The sequence below is a fragment of the Pseudophryne corroboree genome, chromosome 1 (genome assembly GCF_028390025.1).
Source record: "Pseudophryne corroboree isolate aPseCor3 chromosome 1, aPseCor3.hap2, whole genome shotgun sequence".
Taxonomy (NCBI): domain Eukaryota; kingdom Metazoa; phylum Chordata; class Amphibia; order Anura; family Myobatrachidae; genus Pseudophryne; species Pseudophryne corroboree.
The window spans coordinates 703,622,573-703,645,838 of record NC_086444.1 but is presented as its reverse complement, the minus strand read 5'-3'; the positions used below and the strand labels follow the sequence as shown (position 1 = coordinate 703,645,838).

Genomic DNA, 23,266 nt, shown 5'->3' with positions numbered 1-23,266 from the left:
TGTTGCCTCCCACTCAACCCTATCCTAAGGAGGAAACGGGTATGCCATAGCAATTCTCCTGGGAATGTGCCACCTCTTGTCTGGCGTTTCCCAGGCTTTTTCAAAAAGGGCATTCAGTTCATGAGAGGGAGGGAACGTAACCTCCGGTTTCTTCCCCTTATACATACAGACCCTTGTCTCAGTGACAGCGGGGTCTTCCGTAATATGTAACACGTCTTTAATAGCCACAATCATGTACTGAATACTCTTAGCCACCTTAGGATGTAACTTCGCATCATTATAGTCGACACTGGAATCAGAATCCGTGTCGGTATCCGTGTCTGCTATCTGGGTAAATGAACGTTTTTGGGACCCCGAGGGGGCCTGAGAGTGTGGTACCACGTCTCCCATGGATTGCCTCCATACTTGGTTCTGATACTCAGATTTGTCCAACCTCTTGTGCAACAAAGCCACACTGCTATTCAACACATTCCACATATCAACCCAATCAGCAGTCGGCGGTGCCGACAGAGTCACTCCTTCATTTTGTTCAGCTCTCACACTAAGCTCCTCCTAGGAAGAGCATTCAGTTTCTGCCATGTCGACACACACGTACCGACACCCCCACACACATTGGGCTAAAGGGGACAGACCCACAATAAGGCCTTTCAGAGAGACAGAGAAGGAGTTTGCCAGCTCACACCCAGCGCCATACCAGTCTGAAAACAAAATGCCCCAGACCTATAAGCGCTTGTAATATAATACAACCAATCACCAAATGATGTGCCCCCCCCCCCCCTTCGTTTTTAGCACCCTGTTACTTGTGACAGTGGAAGAGCCAGGAGCAGCGTCTCTGCAGCAAGCTGTGGAGAGAAAATGGCGCTGGTCAGAGCTGAGGAGGAAGCCCCGCCCCCTACAAGGCGCGCTTCGGTCCCGCTATAATTATACTGGCGGGGGTCTCAAAACAGTGCCTATGCACTTTATTTTAGCCAGATATTGCCCAAAAGAGGTTTATATTGCAGCCCAGGGCACTGCACCCATGCAGTGCCTGTGTCAGCGGGAGCAATGGCGCGCAGCGCTACCGCTGCGCGGTACCTCAGGAAGACTGAAGTCTTCTGCCGCCTTCCGATGTCTTCTTTGCTTCGGTTACTCACCTGTCTTCAATCTTCTGGCTCTGTGAGGGGGACAGCGGCGCGGCTCCGGGAACGAGCAGCTAGGCGACCAAAGTGATCGGACCCTCTGGAGCTAATGGTGTCCAGTAGCCTAAGAAGCAGAGCCTATCAGTCTCACAGAAGTAGGTCTGCTTCTCTCCCCTCAGTCCCACGATGCAGGGAGCCTGTTGGCATCAGTGGTCCCTGAAAAAAATAAACCTAACAAAAGTCTTTTAGAGAAACTCAGTAGAGCTCCCCTATAGTGTGACCAGTCTAACTGAGGTCTGGAGGAGGGGCATAGAGGGAGGAGCCAGTTCACACCCATTCAAAGTCTTATAGTGTGCCCATGTCTCCTGCGGATCCCGTCTATGCCCCATGGTCCTTTTGGAGTCCCCAGCATCCTCTAGGACGAAGGAGAAATGGGATTGTGAAGGTATGCATCCTTGATGTCCAGGGACACCAGAACTTCCCCTCCGACAGTCCTGAGAGTGACAGCTCTCAGAGACTCCATCTTGAATTTGAACTCCCTGAGATAAGGGTTCAAAGATTTTAAGTTCAGAATTGGCCATACTGAACCATCCGGCTTCGGTACCACGAAAAGGTTCGAATAGTAACCTTTGTTCCACTGATGAGGCGGAACTGGAACAATGACCCCGGACACTACCAATTTTCGGATAGCTTCCAGAAAAATTGTTCTGTCTGCCGGCAGAACTGGCAAGCCTGATTTGAAGAAACGGTGAGGTGGGAGAGTTTGAAACTCCAGCCTGTACCCCCTGGACACTATATCCTGTACCCAAGGGTCCAGGCCTGACGTAGCTGAAATGCTGGAGTCTTGCTCCCACCTAACCTTCTTCCAGGCTGTGCTGTCCACTGTCATGCGGAGGACTTTGAGGTACCAGAAGCAGGCTTCTGGTCTTGGGAACCTGCGGGGGAAGGCTTTTTGCCTTTAGCACGACCACCTCTGAAGAAGGTGTGAGAAGGCTTGTTATTTCTAGGCCTCGCGGGCCGAAAGGACTGTGACGTGGCAGGTGTAAAAAAACTTCTTCGTAGCCGTTGCCGCTGAGGGGAGAAATGGAGACTTACCTGTGGTAGCCATGGCAATCCACGCATCCAGCGCCTCCCCAAAGAGAACCTGACCTGTATAGGGTAGGCCCTCCACACTTTTCCTGGATTCCGCATCCGCAGACCATTGGTGCAGCCAGAGACCCCTGCGAGCCGAGACGGACATGGAGAAAATCCCCTCAGCCATGGAACCCAGGTCCTTCATGGAATCTACCAGGAACCCTGCAGAATCCTGGATACTACATAAAAATAAATCAACATCACCTTTATCCATCGCAGTCAAGTCCTCCTGCAGAGTGATTGACCACCTGGCTATAGCTTTAGAAATCCATGCACAGGCAATAGTAGGCCGCAGTATAGCCCCTGAGGCCGTGTAAATGGATTTGAGCGTAGCATCCACCTTGCAATCTGCCAGGTCCTTGAACGCGGTAGATTCCGGGACTGGTAAAACCACCTGTTTTGACAGCCTGGAGACAGAGGCGTCAACTATTGGCGAAGACTCTCACTTCTTTCTATCTTCCTCTGGGAAGGTCAAAGCAACCAAGACCCTCTTAGGGATCTGGAATTTTTTCTCTGGATTTTCCCAGGCTTTTTCAAAGATAGCATTTAATTCCTTAGATGTTGGGAAGGTGAGAGGGGCCTTTTTACTGTCCGTGAAAAAGGCCTCCTCAACCTGCTCAGGGGTTGTATCAGAAATGTGCAACACATCCCGTACGGCCTCAATCATCAACTGTAGGAAATTTGTATCTAGCGCCCTACTTGTGTGGATAAATGCTGTGGCAGCAAAATTGTAAAGGAGGTTAAACCCAAAACCTCTAGGAATATACAACGTAAAGATATACAATTGCGCCTGAGTCAATTATGGTGTTAAATGTATAGAAATGATAGATAAGTGATATATAAATGAAGACAAATACAGATATGACAGGTGCACCTGAAAATCAATAACTGAATGATACACTGTATAAGTATATGATGTTGCAAATACAGTAATCGCTAATGACACTACGGTCATTTGAAAATTAAAACGTGTTTTTATTCAATATCAGTGCAATAAATGCACCTGATGCATGCATACACAGGCGTGCGCAGAGACTGACTGGCGGGTGCCGCTCCGGACTTCCCCCCCTCCACGGCATCATAGTGTTCTCTCACCTCCCCTGTCCTGGATATAAACTGCTCACCTGGGCGGCCCAGGTGAGCGGACCAGGTGAGCAGTCTATATCCAGGACAGGGGAGGTGAGAGAACACTATAATGGCGTTGAAGGGGGGGGAAGTCCGGAGCGGCACCCGCCAGTCAGTCTCTGCGCACGCCTGTGCATGCATATGAGGGTTAAATGAAAGAAAAAATAAGATTTTACTCACCGGTAAATCTATTTCTCGTAGTCCGTAGTGGATGCTGGGAACTCCGTAAGGACCATGGGGAATAGCGGGCTCCGAAGGAGGCTGGGCACTCTAGAAAGATTTATGACTACCTGGTGTGCACTGGCTCCTCCCACTATGACCCTCCTCCAAGCCTCAGTTAGGACACTGTGCCCGGACGAGCTGACATAATAAGGAAGGATTTTGAATCCTGGGTAAGACTCATACCAGCCACACCAATCACACCGTATAACTCGTGATACTATACCCAGTTAACAGTATGAATATAACTGAGCCTCTCAACAGATGGCTCAACAATAACCCTTTAGTTAACAATAACTATGTACAAGTATTGCAGACAATCCGCACTTGGGATGGGCGCCCAGCATCCACTACGGACTACGAGAAATAGATTTACCGGTGAGTAAAATCTTATTTTCTCTGACGTCCTAGTGGATGCTGGGAACTCCGTAAGGACCATGGGGATTATACCAAAGCTCCCAAACGGGCGGGTGACTCTGCAGCACCGAATGAGAGAACTCCAGGTCCTCCTCAGCCAGGGTATCAATTTTGTAGAATTTTGCAAACGTGTTTGCCCCTGACCAAGTAACAGCTCGGCAAAGTTGTAAAGCCGAGACCCCTCGGGCAGCCGCCCAAGATGAGCCCACCTTCCCTGTGGAATGGGCTTTCACTGATTTAAGATGCGGCAGTCCAGCCGCAGAATGCGCCTGCTGAATCGTGTCACAGATCCAGCGAGCGATAGTCTGCTTAGAAGCAGGAGCACCCAGCCTGTTGGGTGCATACAGGATAAATAGCGAGTCAATTTTCCTGACTCTAGCCGTCCTGGAAACATAATTTTTCAAGGCCCTGACTACGTCCAGTAACTTGGAATCCTCCAAGTCCCTAGTAGCCGCAGGCACCACAATAGGTTGGTTCAAGTGAAAAGCTGATACCACCTTAGGGAGAAACTGGGGACGAGTCCTCAATTCTGCCCTATCCATATGGAAAATCAGATAAGGACTTTTATATGACAAAGCCGCCAATTCTGATACACGCCTGGCCGAAACCAAGGCCAATAACATGACCACTTTCAACGTGAGATATTTTAGATCCACGGTTTTTAGTGGTTCAAACCAATGTGATTTTAAGAAACTCAACACCACGTTGAGATCCCAAGGTGCCACTGGAGGCACAACCGGGGGCTGAATATGCAGCACTCCTTTTACAATGTCTGAACTTCAGGTACTGAAGCTAATGCTTTCTGGAAGAAAATCGACAGAGCCGAGATCTGTATCTTAATGGAGCCTAATTTTAGGCCCATAGACACTCCTGCTTGTAGGAAATGCAGAAATCGACCTAGTTGAAATTCCTCTGTTGGGGCCTTTTTTGGCCTCACACCAAGCACATATTTCCGCCATATGCGGTGATAATGTTTTGCAGTTACATCTTTCCTGGCTTGAATCAGCGTAGGAATGACTTCCTCCGGAATGCCCTTTTCCTTTAGGATCCGGCGTTCAACCGCCATGCCATCAAAACGTAGCCGCGGTAAGTCTTGGAACAGACAGGGCCCCTGCTGCAGCAGGTCCTGTCTGAGCGGCAGAGGCCATGGGTCCTCTGATATATTTTCTTGAAGTTCTGGGTACCAGGCTCTGCTTGGCCAATCCGGAACCACGAGTATCGTTCTTACTCCTCGCCTTCTTATTATTCTCAGTACCTTTGGTATGAGAGGCAGAGGGGGGAACACATAAAACGACTGGTACACCCACGGTGTTACCAGAGCGTCCACAGCTATCGCCTGAAGGTCCCTTGACCTGGCGCAATATCTTTTATAGCTTTTTGTTGAGGCGGGACGCCTTCATGTCCACCTGTGGCCTTTCCCAATGGTGTACAATCCTTTGGAAGACTTCTGGATGAAGTCCCCACACTCTCGGGTGGAAGTCGTGTCTGCTGAGAAGATCTGCTTCCCAGTTGTCCACTCCGGGAATGAACACTGCTGACAGTGCTAACACATGATTTTCCGCCCATCGGAGAATCCTTGTGGCTTCTGCCATCGCCATCCTGCTTCTTGTGCCGCCCTGTTGGTTTACATGGGCGACTGCCGTGATGTTGCCTGATTGGATCAGGACCGGCTGGTTTTGAAGCAGAGGCCTTGCCTGACTCAGGGCATTGTAAATGGCCCTCTGTTCCAGAATATTTATGTAGGGAAGTCACCTGACTTGACCAAAGTCCCTGGAAGTTTCTTCCCTGTGTGACTGCCCCCCAGCCTCAAAGGCTGGCATCCATGGTCACTAGGACCTAGTCCTGTATGTCGAACCTGCGGCCCTCTTGAAGATGGGCACTCTGCAGCCACTACAGTAGAGATACCCTGGTCCTTGGAGACAGGGTTATCAGCCTAATGCATCTGAAGATGCGACCCGGACCACTTGTCTAACAGGTCCCCCTGAAAAGTTCTTGCATGGAACCTGCCGAATGGGATTGCTTCGTAGGAAGCTATCATTTTTCCCAGGACTCGCGTGCAATGATGCACCGATAACTGTTTTGGCTTCAGGAGGTCTCTGACTAGAGATGACAGCTCCTTGGCTTTCTCCTCCGGGAGAAACACTTATTTCTGGTCTGTGTCCAGAACCATCCCAGGAACAGTAGACGTGTCGTAGGAACCAGCTGTGACTCTGGACTGTTTAGAATCCAACCGTGCTGTTGTAGCACTTTCCAAAATAGTGCTACCCCGACTAGCAACTGCTCCTTGGACCTCGCCCTTATAAGGAGATTGTCCAAGTACGGGATAATTAAAACTCCCCTTTTTCGAAGGAGTATCATCATTCCGGCCATTACCTTGGTAACACCCTCGGTGCCATGTACATTCCAAACGGCAGAGTCTGGACTTGGTAATGGTAATCCTGTACCACAAATCTGAGGTACTCCTGACGAGGATAGTAAATAGGGACATGCAGGTAAGCATCCTTGATGTCCCGGGATACCATGTAATCCCCCTCGTCCAGGCTTGCAATAACCGCCCTGAGCGATTCCATCTTGAACTTGAATTGCATGTGTTCAAGGATTTTAAATATAAAGAAGGGTCACACCGAACCATGCGGTTTCGGTACCCCAAACCGTGTGGAATAGTAACCCCGTCCTTGTTGAAGTAGGGGCACCTTAAGTATTACCTGCTGGGAATACAGCTTATTAATTGCCTCTAGCACAGCCTCCCTGCCTGAGGGAGTTGTCGGCAAGGCATATTTGAGGAAACAGCGGGGGGAAGACATCTCGAATTCCAGCTTGTACCCCTGAAATACTACTTGAATGAAACAGGGATCCACCTGTGAGCGAGCCCACTGATCGCTGAAATTTTTGAGACGGCCCCCCACCGTACCTAGCTACACCTGTGGAGCCCCCGCGTCATGCTGTGGACTCAGAGGAAGCGAGAGAAGAATTATGATTCTGGGAACAGGCTGACTGGTGCAGCTTTTTCCCTCTTCCCTTGTCTTTGTACAGAAAGGAAGCGCCTTTGACCCGCTTGCTTTACTGAAGCCGAAAGGACTGTACCTGATAATACAGTGCTTTCTTAGTCTGTGAGGAAAACTGAGGTAAAAATATTTCTTCCCAGCTGTTGCTGCGGATACGAGGTCCCAGAGACCATCCCCAAATAATTCCTCACCCTTATAAGGCAGAATCTCTATGCGCCTTTTAAGGTCAGCATCACCTGTCCAGTGACAGGTCTCTAATACCCTCCTGACAGAATGGACATTACATTCATTTTGGATGCCAGCCGGCAAAATATCCCTCTGTGCATCCCTCATATATAAGACGACGTCTTTAATATGTTCTCATGTTAGCAAACTAGTATGTTTGACAGGGTCACCGACCACGCTGCAGCAGCACGCTCTGCAGGTTTCAGTCTAGTACCTGAGTGTGTAAATACAGACTTCAGGATAGCCTCCTGCTTTTTATCAACAGGTACCTTCAAAGTGGCCGTTCCTAAAACGGCAGTGCCACCTATTTTGACAACCGTGTGAGCGCCTTATCCACCCTAGGGGATATCTCCCAGCGTAACTTATCCTCTGGCGGGAAAAGGTACGCCATCAGTAACTTTTTAGAAATTACCAGTTTCTTATCAGGGGGAACCCACGCTTTTCACACACTTCATTCATTCATCTGATGGGGGAACAAAACACTGCCTGCTTTTGCTCCCCAAACATAAAAACCCATTTTTAGAGGTTAATGTCAGAAATGTGTAACACATTTTTATTTTTTTTTATTTTTTTTTATTGCCGGGATCAAGTCACGGATGTTCCTAGTGGATTGTGTATATGTCTCAACCTTGTCGACAGTGACACTGGAGTCAGACTCCGTGTCGACATCTGTGTCTGCCATCTGAATGAGCGGGCGTTTTTGAGCCCCTGATGGCCTTTGAGACGCCTGGGCAGGCACGGGCTGAGAAGCCGGCTGTCCCACAGCTGTTACGTCATCCACCCTTTTATGTAAGAAGTTGACACTGTCGGTTAATACCTTTTACCTAACCATCCACTCTGGTGTCGGCCCCACAGGGGGCGACATCACATTTATCGGCATCTGCTCCGTCACTATATAAGCCTCCTCCTCAAACATGTCGACACAGCTGTACCGACACAACGCACACACACAGGGAATGCTCTGACTGAGGACAGGACCCACAAAGCCCTTTGGGGAGACAGAGAGAGAGTATGCCAGCACACACCAGAGCGCTATATAATGAGGGGATTAACACTATAACTGAGTGAATTTTCCCCCATAGCTGCTTGTATATACAGGTTGAGTATCCCATATCCAAATATTCCGAAATACGGAATATTCCGAAATACGGACTTTTTTGAGTGAGAGTGAGATAGTGAAACCTTTGTTTTTTGATGGCTCAATGTACACAAACTTTGTTTAATACACAGAGTTATTAAAAATATTGTATTAAATGACCTTCAGGCTGTGTGTATAAGGTGTATATGAAACATAAATGAATTGTGTGAATGTAGACACACTTTGTTTAATGCACAAAGTTATAAAAAATATTGGTTAAAATGACCTTCAGGCTGTGTGTATAAGGTGTATATGTAACATAAATGCATTCTGTGCTTAGATTTAGGTCCCATCACCATGATATCTGATTATGGTATGCAGTTATTCCAAAATACGGAAAAATCCCATATCCAAAATACCTCTGGTCCCAAGCATTTTGGATAAGGGAGACTCAACCTGTACAATATTGCGCCTAAATTTAGTGCCCCCCCTCTCTTTTTAACCCTTTGAGCCTGAAAACTACAGGGGAGAGCCTGGGGAGCTTTCTTCCAGCTGCACTGTGAAGAGAAAATGGCGCCAGTGTGTCTGAGGGAGATAGCTCCGCCCCCTTTCCGCGGCCTATTCTCCCGCTTTTTTCTGGATTCTGGCAGGGGTATTTACCACATATATAGCCTCTGGGGCTATATATTGTGGTATTTTTGCCAGCCAAGGTGTTAATATTGCTGCTCAGGGCGCCCCCCCCTAGCGCCCTGCACCCTCAGTGACCAGAGTGTGAAGTGTGCATGAGGAGCAATGGCGCACAGCTGCAGTGCTGTGCGCTACCTTGGTGAAGACTGATGTCTTCTGCCGCCGTTTTTCCGGACCTCTTCTTGCTTCTGGCTCTGTAAGGGGGACGGCGGCGCGGCTCCGGGACCGAACACCAAGGACTGGGCCTGCGGTCGATCCCTCTGGAGCTAATGGTGTCCAGTAGCCTAAGAAGCCCAATCCGGCTGCAAGCAGGCGAGTTCGCTTCTTCTCCCCTTAGTCCCTCGCTGCAGTGAGCCTGTTGCCAGCAGGTCTCACTGAAAATAAAAAACCTAAATCTATACTTTCTTTCTAAGGGCTCAGGAGAGCCCCTAGTGTGCATCCAACCTCGGCCGGGCACAAGATCTAACTGAGGCTTGGAGGAGGGTCATAGTGGGAGGAGCCAGTGCACACCAGGTAGTCATAAATCTTTCTAGAGTGCCCAGCCTCCTTCGGAGCCCGCTATTCCCCATGGTCCTTACGGAGTTCCCAGCATCCACTAGGACGTCAGAGAAATGGGGGAGAAAAGGGGGGGTGGACGGGGGGGGGGTTTATGCAGTGTTTCAAAAGGGAGAACAATGACAACACTGTTCCTGTATGATTGGATTAAGAATGAGGCACACTGCAATACTCTGTAGTCCACTCAGATCGGTAGCGTCCCACCTCTGTAGTGGTTGATGTCCTGCTAGCTGTTTATATGTCCAGAGCCGATATGGGTGTTAATATAAATGTCCTGTGGAGGTTCCAGAAATGAGTGTGGGGTTCCCCTGGTGGACCGCTGGCAATGTGGGATCTAACTGGGGCTGGTACTCGGGTAATTAGGGCTCCGGACGCACCGTCTCCCCCCGCATCCTGATCAGCCGCGGTGTCGCTCTAACAAGCGCACCGTGGTTCTCAGGGCAGCTGGGACGCGGTCACCGTCTTGGAGAGAGAGAAGGCAAAATGCTTCTAGCCCTGTTGGGCTGTCCGCTTTGCCTTCTCCTCTCCTACGGAGTCCCTTACCTTGTTTTCTCAGCTCCGTCTGTCCTCTCATTTGCCAGCAGCCGGTTCCGCTTCTCCTCGTTGCTGCTACTCCTGGTGGCCTCCCTTGCTTCCGGGTCGGTCCGGTCACGTGACCGCAACGATTTCTCGGTCAATGGGCTGTTCCTCCGCTCGTCCTCTGTTCCTTTCTACCTCCACGGCTCTTCCAACATGACCCGCCCCACTAGGTACAATCATCAACTGCACCCCCTTTGCAAGTGATGCCGTCCCCCTCGACATGCAGTGTCAGAATCGGTGTCTGTGTCATCCTGCACAATCTTGGCAAATGCACGTTTGTGAGAATGTACAGCAGGGGACCCTGAGGGAGCAGTATCAGACCATACAACCATAGAGGATTGCAATACCTGAGTTGCATGCTCAGTTCTTGCAACCCTCTCAGAAATCTGAGAAATAGTCCCCCTAAGAGAGGCTAACCACTCCGGTTCTCTAGCTGGAATCTGCGCTACAACAGTGCAATCCTGATTACATGGGATGGGATCTTCCTGAGAAGATAAATCCTCTGCAGCATATGAAACAGAGTCTCTAGACAGGTTTGCTAATACACACCACTCACCCCACATACACACAGTGCAGATGACCCCACAGTGCCAGATATGCCCCCACAGTGCAGATATGCCCCCACAGTGACAGATCCATAAATGCCCCCACAGTGCAGATGACCCCACAGTGACAGATCCATAAATGCCCCCCACAATACCTGCGGCGCGGGAGGGGGGAGTGCTGCTGTCAGAGGGCGCGGCCCGGGACTGGAGGACTCTTCCAACAGTGGTGTGCTCTATGCGCGCTGCGCGGGAGGGGGAGTGTGGCTGTCTGCAGGCGTGGGACTGGAGGACTCTAACGGTGATATGCTCTATGAGCGCTGCGCGGCGCCTGACATCAGACGCTGGCGCCGCATAGCGCGCACCACAGTTACAGGCCGGGGAGAGCTGCACAACAGGGACGGCTCCAGGTACGAATATGGCGGCGACAGCCAGCGGCGCCCATTAAGGGTGGCGCCCTGCGCGGCCGCTCTATTCGAACATGCCTGGAGCCGGCCCTGGGAGGGGCATAGAGGGAGGAGCCAGTCCACACTCTCAAACTCTTAAAGTGCCAGTGGATCTTTAAGTGACCCGTTTATACCCATGCAGTTGCGGATCTTGCCACGGGCAAGCAGGACTTTTGCCCGGGGCGCCGCCTTCCGGAGGGCGCTGGCGCCATCCAGAGGGCGCCGCACCGTGGCAAGATCCGCCACTGCTGCCCGCTGTGTCCCTGTCCGCCTCCGCTGCCGTCCCCGTCCGCCTCCTGAAGGGAACTAGACGCTATGCGTCTAGTTTCCCTTCCTGGAGAGTAACTTTGCTGAGCGGTGCGCGATGACGTCATCGCGCACCGCACAGCAAAGGTCCTCTCTACGAAGGGAACTAGACTCATAGCGTCTAGTTTCCCTTCGTGAAGAGGACCTTTTGCTGTGCGGTGCGCGATGACGTCATCGCGCACCGCTCAGCATTCAAGCGGCGCTTTTAATGTACAGGGGGCGTAATTGACCACGCCCCCTGTATTAGGCCACACCCCATTTCCTGCCCGGGGCGCAGAGCGCCCTTGAACCGGCCCTGTACCCATGGTACTAATATGGAACCCAGCATCCTCTCGGACGTAAGTGAAAAAAGTCTGCCTTGGGGCCTACAATATATCCAGTTATGCCCCTGGATCCACTCATTGTAATGTGGTATAAAATGAACAGGACTGAGGGCATTAAAATATTACATAAAATGAACTGGGGCACTGTATTATAGTATAATATGAACTGGGAACACTGTATGTGATAATGGGGCAGATGTATTAAGCCTGGAGAAGCACCAGCCAAACAGCTCGTAACTGTCAATTGACGTATTGGAACTGATTGGCTGGAGCATGTATCACCTTGCACTTAACACTGCTTTATCACTTCTTTATGCCTTCTCCAGGTTAATACATCTGCCCCAATAACTAAGACACTACTATGGTACAGGAAATGAACAAGGATACTATTATGGTGCGTAATATTAACTTCAGTGGTCTCTCTCTAATCATTGGTACAGGGGCCCCCTCAAAATGTTGCTATGGGACCCACAAAGTTCTGGCTACACCCCTGGCCATGGATAATACTGCTTATGGTCTGTCTGGGATGTGTACAGCAATACTGGCCGACTCACTGCTGGGTGCTGCATAGTGTCACTTTTAAAAAATGTAATAACCTTGTATAGACTCATCTGTGCAGCAGCAGCCGGCGAACCGCCCATGACGTCACCGCCCGCAACGGATCATGGATGGAAGCAGTACTGCTGCAGAGCTTAGAAGCCGCGTGCAGTCTCCTCCTCCCTGCTAAACTAGCAGGCAACATACACTCACAGACACAGAGTGGGGCGGCCAGCAGCATTATTACATTACTACTGGGACGAGCTTCCGTCTCACCAATCGCAGGAAACAGGACAACAGCAGGCGGGGTAGTAGCTGGCAGTGGGCGGGCACTGGACGCACAGGGAGGGATGACGTAGCGGTCCAGGCATCCCGAGTATTAGGAAGTCCGGAAACATCACAGGGCGGGTGCAGGCGGCCCCAGCTACAGAAAGACCGATCACCGGCGTCCCAGCAGCTCAGCACACAGTTACCCTGTGGCAACATGAGTGCGTTCCGGCAACAAAATGTGGAGGAGGTGTATGAGATGGGAGAGGAGCTCGGGAGGTGAGACTATAGAGACAATGATGATCGGTGGGCTACTGTATTATTCCACCATATTCCATCACTGTACTGCTAATGTTATCATATGTCAGGCATACCTATCATTATGGAACCTATTGCTGGTAATGGCATCATGGGTTTCGCCAGGCTACATGGATGTTGCCTATTCAGTATAGTTGTACTAGATCATGCTGGGTAGAAGTATCTAGGGCAGCCTAAGGTCCTTCTGGCCATTTGGATATAGCCCAGTGGTTCTCAATCTGTGTGCCTAGGCACCCTGGGCTGCCTCAAGACACTTGCAGGAGTGCCCTGGGTTGATGGTCAAGGACCAGTTCAAATTAATTACAGTCAATGTAATAGACAAAAAACAGTTCTGTTGGCTGGGTCATTCCGTGTCAGTTCAACCAGGCGTGTCCACCACCCATCTCGGATTTTAATGAAACATTTTTAGTTAAGAGGATGTAAAAAAAAACTTTTTGCCAAATATCTCGTCTGTTTGACAATTATTTACTAATCGCGGCTTCTTTATCCAGTTTAGTTGAAGTATGACGTTTGTTTATTAAGGAATCACCATAAAGTAACTCTTCCACCTGAATCCAAATCAAATCACTTTATCTTCCTTACGTTTCAAGTTATGTCAAAAACTTACGTTTTTAGAAAATACTAAAAACGCCAGGTTCAATAAGCATTCGATATCCCAAATTTTTTTAGGTGCTTAACAAAGGTATACCTTACTACCACACAAAAAATCAGCATGTTACTCCGTTTCATAGTGGAGAAAAAAAATTATGACGTTGACGTTCAATTACTGTTGTACCGCGTACATAATTAACACAAGAAACCACGAAATGTAAAAACTTAAACATAACTTGAGTCTATAACATAAGTTGAGTCAATAATCACATTATCTTTCCCTTGTTTGGAACCTGTTGTAACGGTCTGTAATTTTCCTTAAAGTGTCAGCAGACTGTGCCTTCCTTGGATAGTGGGCACTTCTGCTATACCCCTTTCACATGTCCATTGCCAGATCCCACCCGGGAATTGCAAACGGGCCACTCCCAGGTGGGATCCAGCATTGGAGACTCTTCTACCTCTTTCTGATGGCTTCCAGACCTGGCAATATGCCGGATCAGTTACCATAGCGGAGGTGGAGGCGGTGCTGGGAGATGAGCTCATCTCAGCGCCGCCTCTCCCTATCTTGTAAACGGGTCCCGGATCGGCTCGACCTGGGAATCCGTTTACAGAGCCACTGACCTGGTATTCAACCCGGGAATAACACTGTTTATAACCCTGGTTGAATTAGGAATCAGGTGACCCGGGAAATCCGACATGGAGCTTTCACACTGCACACTGACCCGCATCGACCTGGCAATATGCTGGATCGATACCGGGTTATTTGTGCTGCTTAAAATGGGTATTACACAGGTTACATGAATAAAAGGAACAAAACACTGAAGGCCAGGACAACACATTTGTTGATTAGTTTTGTTTCATGAAGTACTATATACCAGCACATCTTGTTCCTCCTCATTACATAGAATAATATACCCAATGTACCAGATGTTATTGTACACTGCTGCAATGTATGTACCAGATTGCAGATCACTTTTATCTAAATTTTTTGTGACTGTGGTCATAGTGACACTGAAGGGGTTATGCAATTAGGCATGGTAAATTAACGCGGCTAATTGTCCCACCGGGGTCTATCCAATTAGTCCCGTAAAGCCGCAGTTCGCGTCGGCTTATCAGGGATTTTGTTTCATCTGCCTGGTGAAACCAAATCCACGGAAATGGGGCTGTTTCTATCAAAAACATACAGGTTTCACTGAACCTGTGTTTTTTTTGGAGACTATATATTTTTTTGATTACAGGCGACCAAATTGGATAGCCTGCAAAAAAAAAAAAAAAAAGGTAAAATCACCCAATGTATTTTCACTTGTAATTGGATACCCCCACAAACTGTGGTTCCTGCTGTCTTCATGTCATCTGATGACAATCTGAATATGTGAAGTTCATCATAACTAATAGGCTGATTTTGGTGATGAGTAAGTGTTCCTACCACAGTCATTGCTGTTTCTAGACTGCTATGCAGCTTGGTTTTGTAGTCTTGTATTTCATTTTGTGACACATAGAAAATCTTTATGCCATGTATCTTTTCAGCCCAACTACAGGTCCAAATGTGTCAAGATGTGAGGAGTTTCCACTGCTTGCAGACTGGTCTGGGTGGCAATATGTTTACTAGCACCATCACTAAAGTAGTGAACATACTCCATATTTAGTAATAGTTCCGCTAAGTGTTTCATAACTACCGTAATGAAGGCATGCAGTTATGGATACATGGTCATGGGTATCGCTAATAACACACAGACTCACACAGTTTAAAGTGTCACACAATCATCTTGGCTAAAAAACAGATGTAGCCACACTAATTGTTGCCTCGCGTGAAGCGTGCATGTGTATGCACACCAATGGAGGCCTATGGAGCGAATGCCAGCTGTGATCAGTTGCAGCACAGCGCATTCACACTGTGCCGCTATGTGTATGCAGTGCGCACGCATCGCAGCATAGATGAGCGTGGCTGTATCTGTATACAGCAAATGGGTGAAGTTTTGCTTTTAAAGTGTCCCAGTGGAATCCATGAATTGCATCCTGATACACAAATTAATAATTTTTTGCAAAATCTAGTAACACATAGCTTCTGGGTGAATGGTTTCCTTCAGCTGACGCAGGTATTCAGCCTGTGACTTTGCTGTATACAGATGGGCTGTTGCTTCATCAACAGCACTACAAATAACTTCACGGAAATGTTCCACAGTACTAGTGATTGTAACCAATTTACTGTGGTCAGTGTGGACCCACTGCTTATAAACAATTGTGTCCTCATCATCCATGTCACTATCATGAAAACGTTTTTAATTTTTCAACTATTTTCTGAAGTGCTTCCATACCTGGAAATTTATCACCGAAGAGGTATACACGTTTTTGAGACTGAAGAACAAACCATCTTTAGTCGTAGAGCAGCATCCAATTATTTTTTACGTTTTGGTGAGTTTCGCAAACACACAGTGTTGCGGCAAGAGGTATGCATTCTAACACACCACGTAGGTCATAAGGAACAAAACTTATAGGCCCTACACACTGGCCGACATCAGTCAAAGATATGAACGAGATACCGTTCATATCTGTGAGTGTGGAGGCTCCAGCGATGAACGATGCGCGGCCCCGCGCTCGTTCATCGCTGGTCCCCCGTCGGCTGTACATGCAGGCCAATATGGACGATCTCGTCCATATTTGCCTGCACTTCAGTGCAGCCGGGTGACGGGGAAGTGAAGAAAATTCATTCCCCCGTCACTGCCCCTCCGCCGCCGGGTCGCCCGTCGCCCGTATCCGCTGTCGGGCAGCTCGGCGGCGGATCGGCCAATGTGCAGGGCCCTTTAGACAATCCAACTTGAATGTCTGGAAAACGGTATTTGAAAGCAAGATAAAGCTCTTGCAAGTTTACTAGGAGTAGCCTTTTCTGTTTGTGAATTCTTTTTCCTCCTGGAACTTTACAGAAACAGACTTTCTTTCCAGGGCACATCCGAGAATGTTCATCATCTTCGTAAAATTGCTGTACCTGATGTTTTGCCTTGATTGTTTTGGCAAGTATTCAGTGACATTAAATAAGTTAAGGACTCAAGTTATGTTTAAGTTTTTAAATTTCATGATTTCTTGTGTTAATTATGTATGCGGTACAACAGCAATTGAACGTCAACTTCATGATTTTTTATTTTTTTTCTCCACTATGAAAGAGTACCATGCTGATTTTTTTTATTTTTTTTGTGTGGTAGTAATGTATACCTTTTTTAAGCACCCCCCAAAAAATGGGATCCCTAATGTTGATTGAACCTAGCGTATTTAAGTCTTTTTGAAAAACATGCATTTTTACCGTAACTCAAAACGTAAAGCAGATAAAGTAATTTGGTTTGGATTCGGGAGGAAGAGTTACCTTAAGGGTCCAAATTTCATGGTGATTCCTTAATAAACACCCGTGATACTTTAAATAAACTGGATAAAGAAGCAGCGATTAGTAAATAATTTAATAAATTGAAAAATCAACAGTCGAGATATTTGGCAGAAATAGTTGTTTTGACATTCTCTTAACTAAAAAAAATTCGGACAAATCTGAGATGGGTGGTAGACATTTCATTTTTATTTTGGGTGATTTGATATGGAATGACCTGGCTGACAATCATAAAATGTGTGGACAAACAGAAGTAAATCCTGTCCCTCACCACATAATAGAACGGGTTCAGTATGATTTACAGACAGTTGGAATGCCAGCCATCAGTATACCGACAATGGCATCCCGACCATCAGTATACCAGCAGTGGGTCGAGCGTAAATAGTCCCCTTGTGGGCTCGCTGTGCTTGTCACAGGTTCTATTCCCACTCCATGGGTGTCATGGAAACCCATGTGTGGGAATAGCTCCTGTGAGCCAGGATTCCAGCTGTCGGTATTGTCAGCAGTCTGGATTCCAGTGCTGGTATCCTGACCGCCAATTGGACATTTTTAGCCTGTGGTGCCGTGAAAAAAAATTCTCGTGCTCTAGGGCGCCGTGATTCAAAAAAGTTCGGGAACCACTGATATAACCTATTCTATATAGTTAGGCGGTTTAAGTTCAGACATGGGCCACCCTGGATTAGCGTAACTAAACTGATCCAGAACATTAATAAGTGTACTCTCGCGGGCTTGCTTTGTTCACCACGATTTGGGCGTGGTGGTTTGCTCCGCTTTGCTCGGCACAGGTTACTATTCCCATTAGATGCCCATGTGGTTAGTGAAACTGATAGCCCACGGGATCCATGTTCTGAACCATGTTAGGCTATATACATGTAGGCTAAAGTATCTGGTCCCTCTGTCCCAACACGTCATGGTTGACGCCTGTCTGCTATTTTAGGCCAATTCTCATCCTAACTGTACCCTCCCATATCATAACCCTAACTGTCCCCAAAGTGCCTCATCCTAACCCTCTGCTCCTATGGTACCTCACCCTGACTGTCCCTTCTTGTAGCCTCACCCTACCTTTCCCACAAGTGCCTAACCCTATCCCTGAGATGTCCATGTTCCACAAACTGCAGTGACTGAAATGCTGAATTCTCACCCTGATGAGGAGGCGGATTACATGGTTGACATTATCTGAGGTCCTTTAACCCTAGCATCTACCACAGGCCTGGCCAACCTGTGGCTCTCCAGATGTTGTGAAACTACACATCCCAGCATGCCCTGTCACAGTTTTAGCCTTCCCTAATAGCAAAACTGTAGCAAAGCATGATGGGACTTGTAGTTTTACAACAGCTGGAGAGCCACAGGTTTGCCAGGCCTGATCTACCATTTTGCCATGAGGCAGCACTACAAATGCTTCATTCCAGCCATTTGTCAATCTCTGATTATTTGCTAAGGAAAGATGCATCTTTAGGAAAAAATAAAAAGTCAATTGCTATAATTCATTATGAATTCATGATTAGACATTGTGTTACAGTGGTCGGGGTAAGTTATCCAGTGCCCCTCTTGGCGCTATGCTCAAAATACCACACCTAAGTGGTTAATTTCTTTCACTGGCGGCCAGGGATCCAGAAATGTGTGGCCAGATTTGACACAGAGAGGATATAGTGAAGTATCTCTTGCTTTGTTGTTTCCTGAAGCCAACCCGGGTGTTGGTGCATCTGTGCATTCGCCTTCTGGGGAAAATGGTGGCCTCTTAAAAGGCTCTTCAATACGGAAGGTTTCACGCAAGACCCTTCCAGCTCGATCTGTTGGACAAATGGTCCGGATTGCATCTTCATATGCACCAGAGGATCCGTTTGTCGCCAAAAGCCAGGATTTCCCTTCTGTGGTGGCTACAGACTTCTCACCTCGTCGGAGGTTCGGAATTCAGAACTGGATTCTGTTAACCACAGACGCAAGCCTCAGAAGTTGGGGAGCAGTCACTCGGGGTGCAGTTTCAAGGAAGATGGTCCATTCAGGGAGTCGTTCTTCCAATCATCATTCTGGAACTCAGGGCCATATACAACGCCCTTCTGCAGGCCTCACATCTTCTTCAAGATCGGGCCATTCAGGTCCAGTCGGACAATGTGACGGCAGTGACGTACATAAACCAACGGGGCGGAACGAAGAGCACAGCAGCAATGTCAGAGGTGTCAAGAATTCTCCTCTGGGCAGAAAGAAACGCTGTGGCATTGTCAGCGGTCTTCATTCTGGGAGTAGACAACTGGATAGCAGACTTCCTCAGCAGACACGACCTGCACCTGGGGGAGTGGGGCCTTCACCCGGAAGTGTTCAGGTGCTTGACAAGTCGATGGGGATAGCCACAGATCGACATGATGGCCTCTCGTCTCAACAAGAAGCTCAAGCGGTATTGTCCCTGGTCGAGAGACCCACAGGCAGTGGCAGTAGACACCCTGACGACTCCATGGGTCTATCAGATGGTGTACATGTTTCCTCCACTTCCTCTGATCCCAAGAATTCTAAAGAGAATAAAAAGGGAAAAGGTCCAAGCAATACTCATTGCTCTGGACTGGCCAAGAAGGGCCTGGTACGCGGACCTTCTGTAGATGCTCCTCGAAGATCCGTGGCCTCTACCTCTTCGCAAGGATCTTCTGCAACAGGGCCCATTCATCTATCGGGACTTACCGCGGGTACGTTTGACGGCTTGGAAGTTGAACTGCTGATTCTAGCCAGGAGAGGTATCCCTAACAAGGTTATCCCAACTATGATCTAAGCCAGGAAGAGGGTAACGTATAAGCATTACCATCGTATTTGGAAGAAATGCGTCTCTTGGTGTGAGAGCAGAAATTATTCTGCATTGGAATTTCCTCTGGGACGTTTCCTGCTTTTTCTGCAGGCACGTGTGGATGTGGGCCTGCGTCTGGGCTCCTTTAAAAGTCCAGATTTCTGCCTTCTCCATTTTCTTTCAGAAACAATTGCCTTCTCTCCCTGAGGTCCAGACTATCTTGAAAGGTCTTACTAAAGTGGTGTCTGCGTTTCACATCAACCAACCTATTGTGGTTCCGGTTGTCACTGACACTTCTGCTACTTCAAAGTCTTTGGATGTTGTGATGGCTTTGACGGTGTATGTGAAAAGAACAGCTCGTCGCAGAAAAACAGACTCGCTGTTTGTTCTTTATGATCCCAATAAGATTGGGTGTCCTGCTTCAAAGCAGACAATTGCACGCTGGATCAGACTTACTGTCCAGCATGCTTATTCCACGGCAGGTTTGCCATGTCTAAAATTTGTACAGGCCCACTCTACAAGGTTGGTGGGTTCTTCCTGGGCGGCTGCCCGGGGTGTCTCGGCTTTACAGCTCTGCCGAGCAGCTATTTGGTCGGGTTTGAACACATTTGCTAAGTTCTACAAATTCGATACTTTGACCTCTGAGGACCTTCAGTTTGGTCAATCAGTTCTGCAGGAACCTCAGCACTCTCCCACCCGGTTTGGGATCTTTGGTACATCCCCGTGGTACTAAATGGACCCCAGTATCCTCTAGAACGTAAGAGTAAATAGTATTTTAATTACCTACCAGTAAAACCTTTTCTCGTAGTACGTAGAGGATACTGGGCGCCTGCCCAGTGCTTCGTTCTTCCTGCAATGTTACTTGGTTAAGTAATGTTGGTTCAGCCGTTGCTGTTCCTGTTTCAAATTTGATTAGCTTGGCTTTCCTCTTGTTGCGTGTGCTGGTTCGGAATCTCACCACTATCCTTATCTATCCTTCTCTCAAAGTATGTCCGTCTCCTCGGCACAGTTTCCTAGACTGAGTCTGGTAGAAGGAGCATAGAGGGAGGAGCCAGCCCACACTATCAAATTCTTAAAGTGCCCATGGCTCCTAGTGGACCCATATATACCCCATGGTACTAAAAGGACCCCAGTATCCTCTATGGACTACGAGAAAAGGATTTACCGGTAATTAAAATCCTATTTTTACCTATAAGGCCGTTATTCAATTAGCCCTGATCATTTTTATCCCTAAAAAAAAACAGTAATAGTTTTCAGGCTTTTTATTTTGCAGGTCTGTATCACACAGTTCATTGTATTATATATTCCACAGCAGTGCTTAGTTACATTGCTGGTTAGTGGTAGCAGAGTTCATTCCCCTGTTGTGACCTTGAAGACTTTAGCATGCAGGACCTCTAAACAAATAGTGGCCCATTTATCAACGAGTGATAAAACTCGTTGTGAATGATAAAACCTGTTGCGTATGACAAATGGTGCTCCAGCCAACCAGCTTCCAACTGTCCTTTTTCAAACATATGACAGGAGATGAACACATGACAGGATCTGATTGGCTGGAGCACCATTCATCATAAACAACAAGTTTAATCATTCACAACGAGTTTTAACATTTGTTGATAAATGAGCCCGCTTAGGTTTCTAAGTTAGCCGTGGTGAATTGTGACAATCAAAAGCCTCAATTTTTTTTATATTATTATTTTGGCTTATGATTGGTCTTCCTGCTAACACCAACCCCCAGTCTTCCTCCCTGCATTTTTGGCAGAGGCTTTAAGCTGTGGATAGGAGTCTTGGGGAAAAAAGTCTGTATGTTATCAATCTACAGTATTTGCAAAAATCTCCTGAACCATAAGGACTAGGAACTTGAAATCTGGACAGTAGCTTATATTTGAGACGTAGGCACCCACTAAGAAGGGATTTTCTAAATTCCACCAACAAAGGGGTGACATGATTATTGGGAATTCCACCCTCGCTGAGAAGAGTTAAGACAGTCCACCCAGCCGGGGCTATAAAGAATGCATGGTGCCAGCGATACCAAGTCGCAGAGGGGGAGGACACATCAACTGCCACCCCTAAACACTCACACATCGCTGGGTGTGGCGCCCCTATTTTAATAATGGACTGCTCTGCAACTGTACCTAACCAACTTATTTCCAGTCAGGAGAGGAGAGTGTCTCAATTTTCAGAGGTTATCCTGTCACTTGAACTAAACATTGCCAAACGTCTCATAGAGCAACAGGAGGAAAGGAGAGAGAGAGAGATTTTGACTCTTAACTGCATTACAGGAAAGCTTGATAGTCAGCAACTGCTTATATGCTGTGTAAGAGGTACCAACAGCTGTCCCAGTGACCTTAAGTGTTATGCAAAAATATTTATCTTTTTACCTGAAAGGAGGAGCCCAAAGGTGAGAGAGAAGCTAAAGGTCCATACACACTTAACGATAAAATGAGCGACGTCTCTCATTTTCCCCCTCTCTAAGCGACGTTGCTCATTCTATCGTCAAGTGTGTATGCCGCCAGCGACGACCAATGCGTGGCCCCGCGGGTCGGCAACGATTGTCTTTGTCGGTAGGGCATGCATGCAGGATCTGGACTGTCGTCCACGACCTGCATGCAGGGCTGGTGGAGGCATGACGTCACTGAGCGATATGAGCGGTCATATTGCTCAGTGGGTACAGTCGGCACCGGCCGGCCCGGGAGGGGGAATCATTAGACGATGTCGCTCACAGAGCGACATCTTCTAATGTGTATGGGCCTTAAGAAATGAGACATAGGGCCCTTAAAAAGAAAGAAAAAAGTTGTAATCTTTTCATAAAACTTGGGTGGAAATGATTTGTTCTACTGTAAGTAATTTGTGTACGAATATTCTTTAGTGATGAAATATCACATACATTTACATACCCTCCAACATTTTACACATGAAAATCGGCACTAATTCGGAAAAGGGGCGTGGTCCCCTTTCCTATACTTTCAATGGAAGTTTGAGAGTCAAAAATCGGTACAGACCATAAAAAAAAGGTACTGTACCTGCCAAAAAGGTACAGTTGGAGGGTATGTATTTAATAACTTTTACAGTAGGCCTGTCAATATTGCTTCTCTAAAGGCCCGTACACACTTGCCGATATTTCGGCCGTTCTCTTGAACAGCCGATATATATCGCGGGTCCGTCGGCCAGTGTTTACGGCCGATACTCCGTCGTTCACAGACGTATCGCGTCGGCCCCGCAGCACAGTCGACGGACAATATATCTACCGATATATTGGCGCGTCGTGTGTGTACGGCGGTCGGTCGACCGCCCGTACACATGCTGCAGCGGCCGGCGGTGATTGACAGCTGAACTGGGCGGGCGTGTGTACACGCCCGCCCAGTTCATGACGTCAGACCCCGACGGATCGGGCAGTGTGTATGCACAGCACACTGCCCGATCCGTCCATAGATATATCTGCAGATCAATTGATCTGCAGATATATCTTTCCAGTGTGTACCCACCTTAAGACAGAATTTTAAATGGAGTTGTGGCAGATGTTTAATAGAAATGGTATATAAGGCAAATTTAAATTCAGTGCAGTGCTCAGCTGCGCGCATCATCTTATAGTAGCCAAACAACACTTTCTAATTTGAATTTCTCTTAACGTCCTAGAGGATGCTGGGACTCCGTAAG

At 47.8% G+C, this 23,266-nt stretch overlaps 1 protein-coding gene across 1 annotated transcript in view; it reads left to right on the top strand.

Annotated features, from left to right (window-relative positions):
• The first annotated feature begins 12,473 nt into the window (after window positions 1-12,473).
• DAPK3 (death associated protein kinase 3) overlaps window positions 12,474-23,266 on the top strand; it is a 65,297-nt gene continuing 54,504 nt past the window's right edge. The window contains exon 1 of the mRNA XM_063914854.1: window positions 12,474-12,842. Within this exon, the coding sequence (XP_063770924.1) occupies window positions 12,781-12,842 (62 nt within the window). The 5' untranslated portion in view covers window positions 12,474-12,780. The remainder of the gene's footprint in view (window positions 12,843-23,266) is intronic.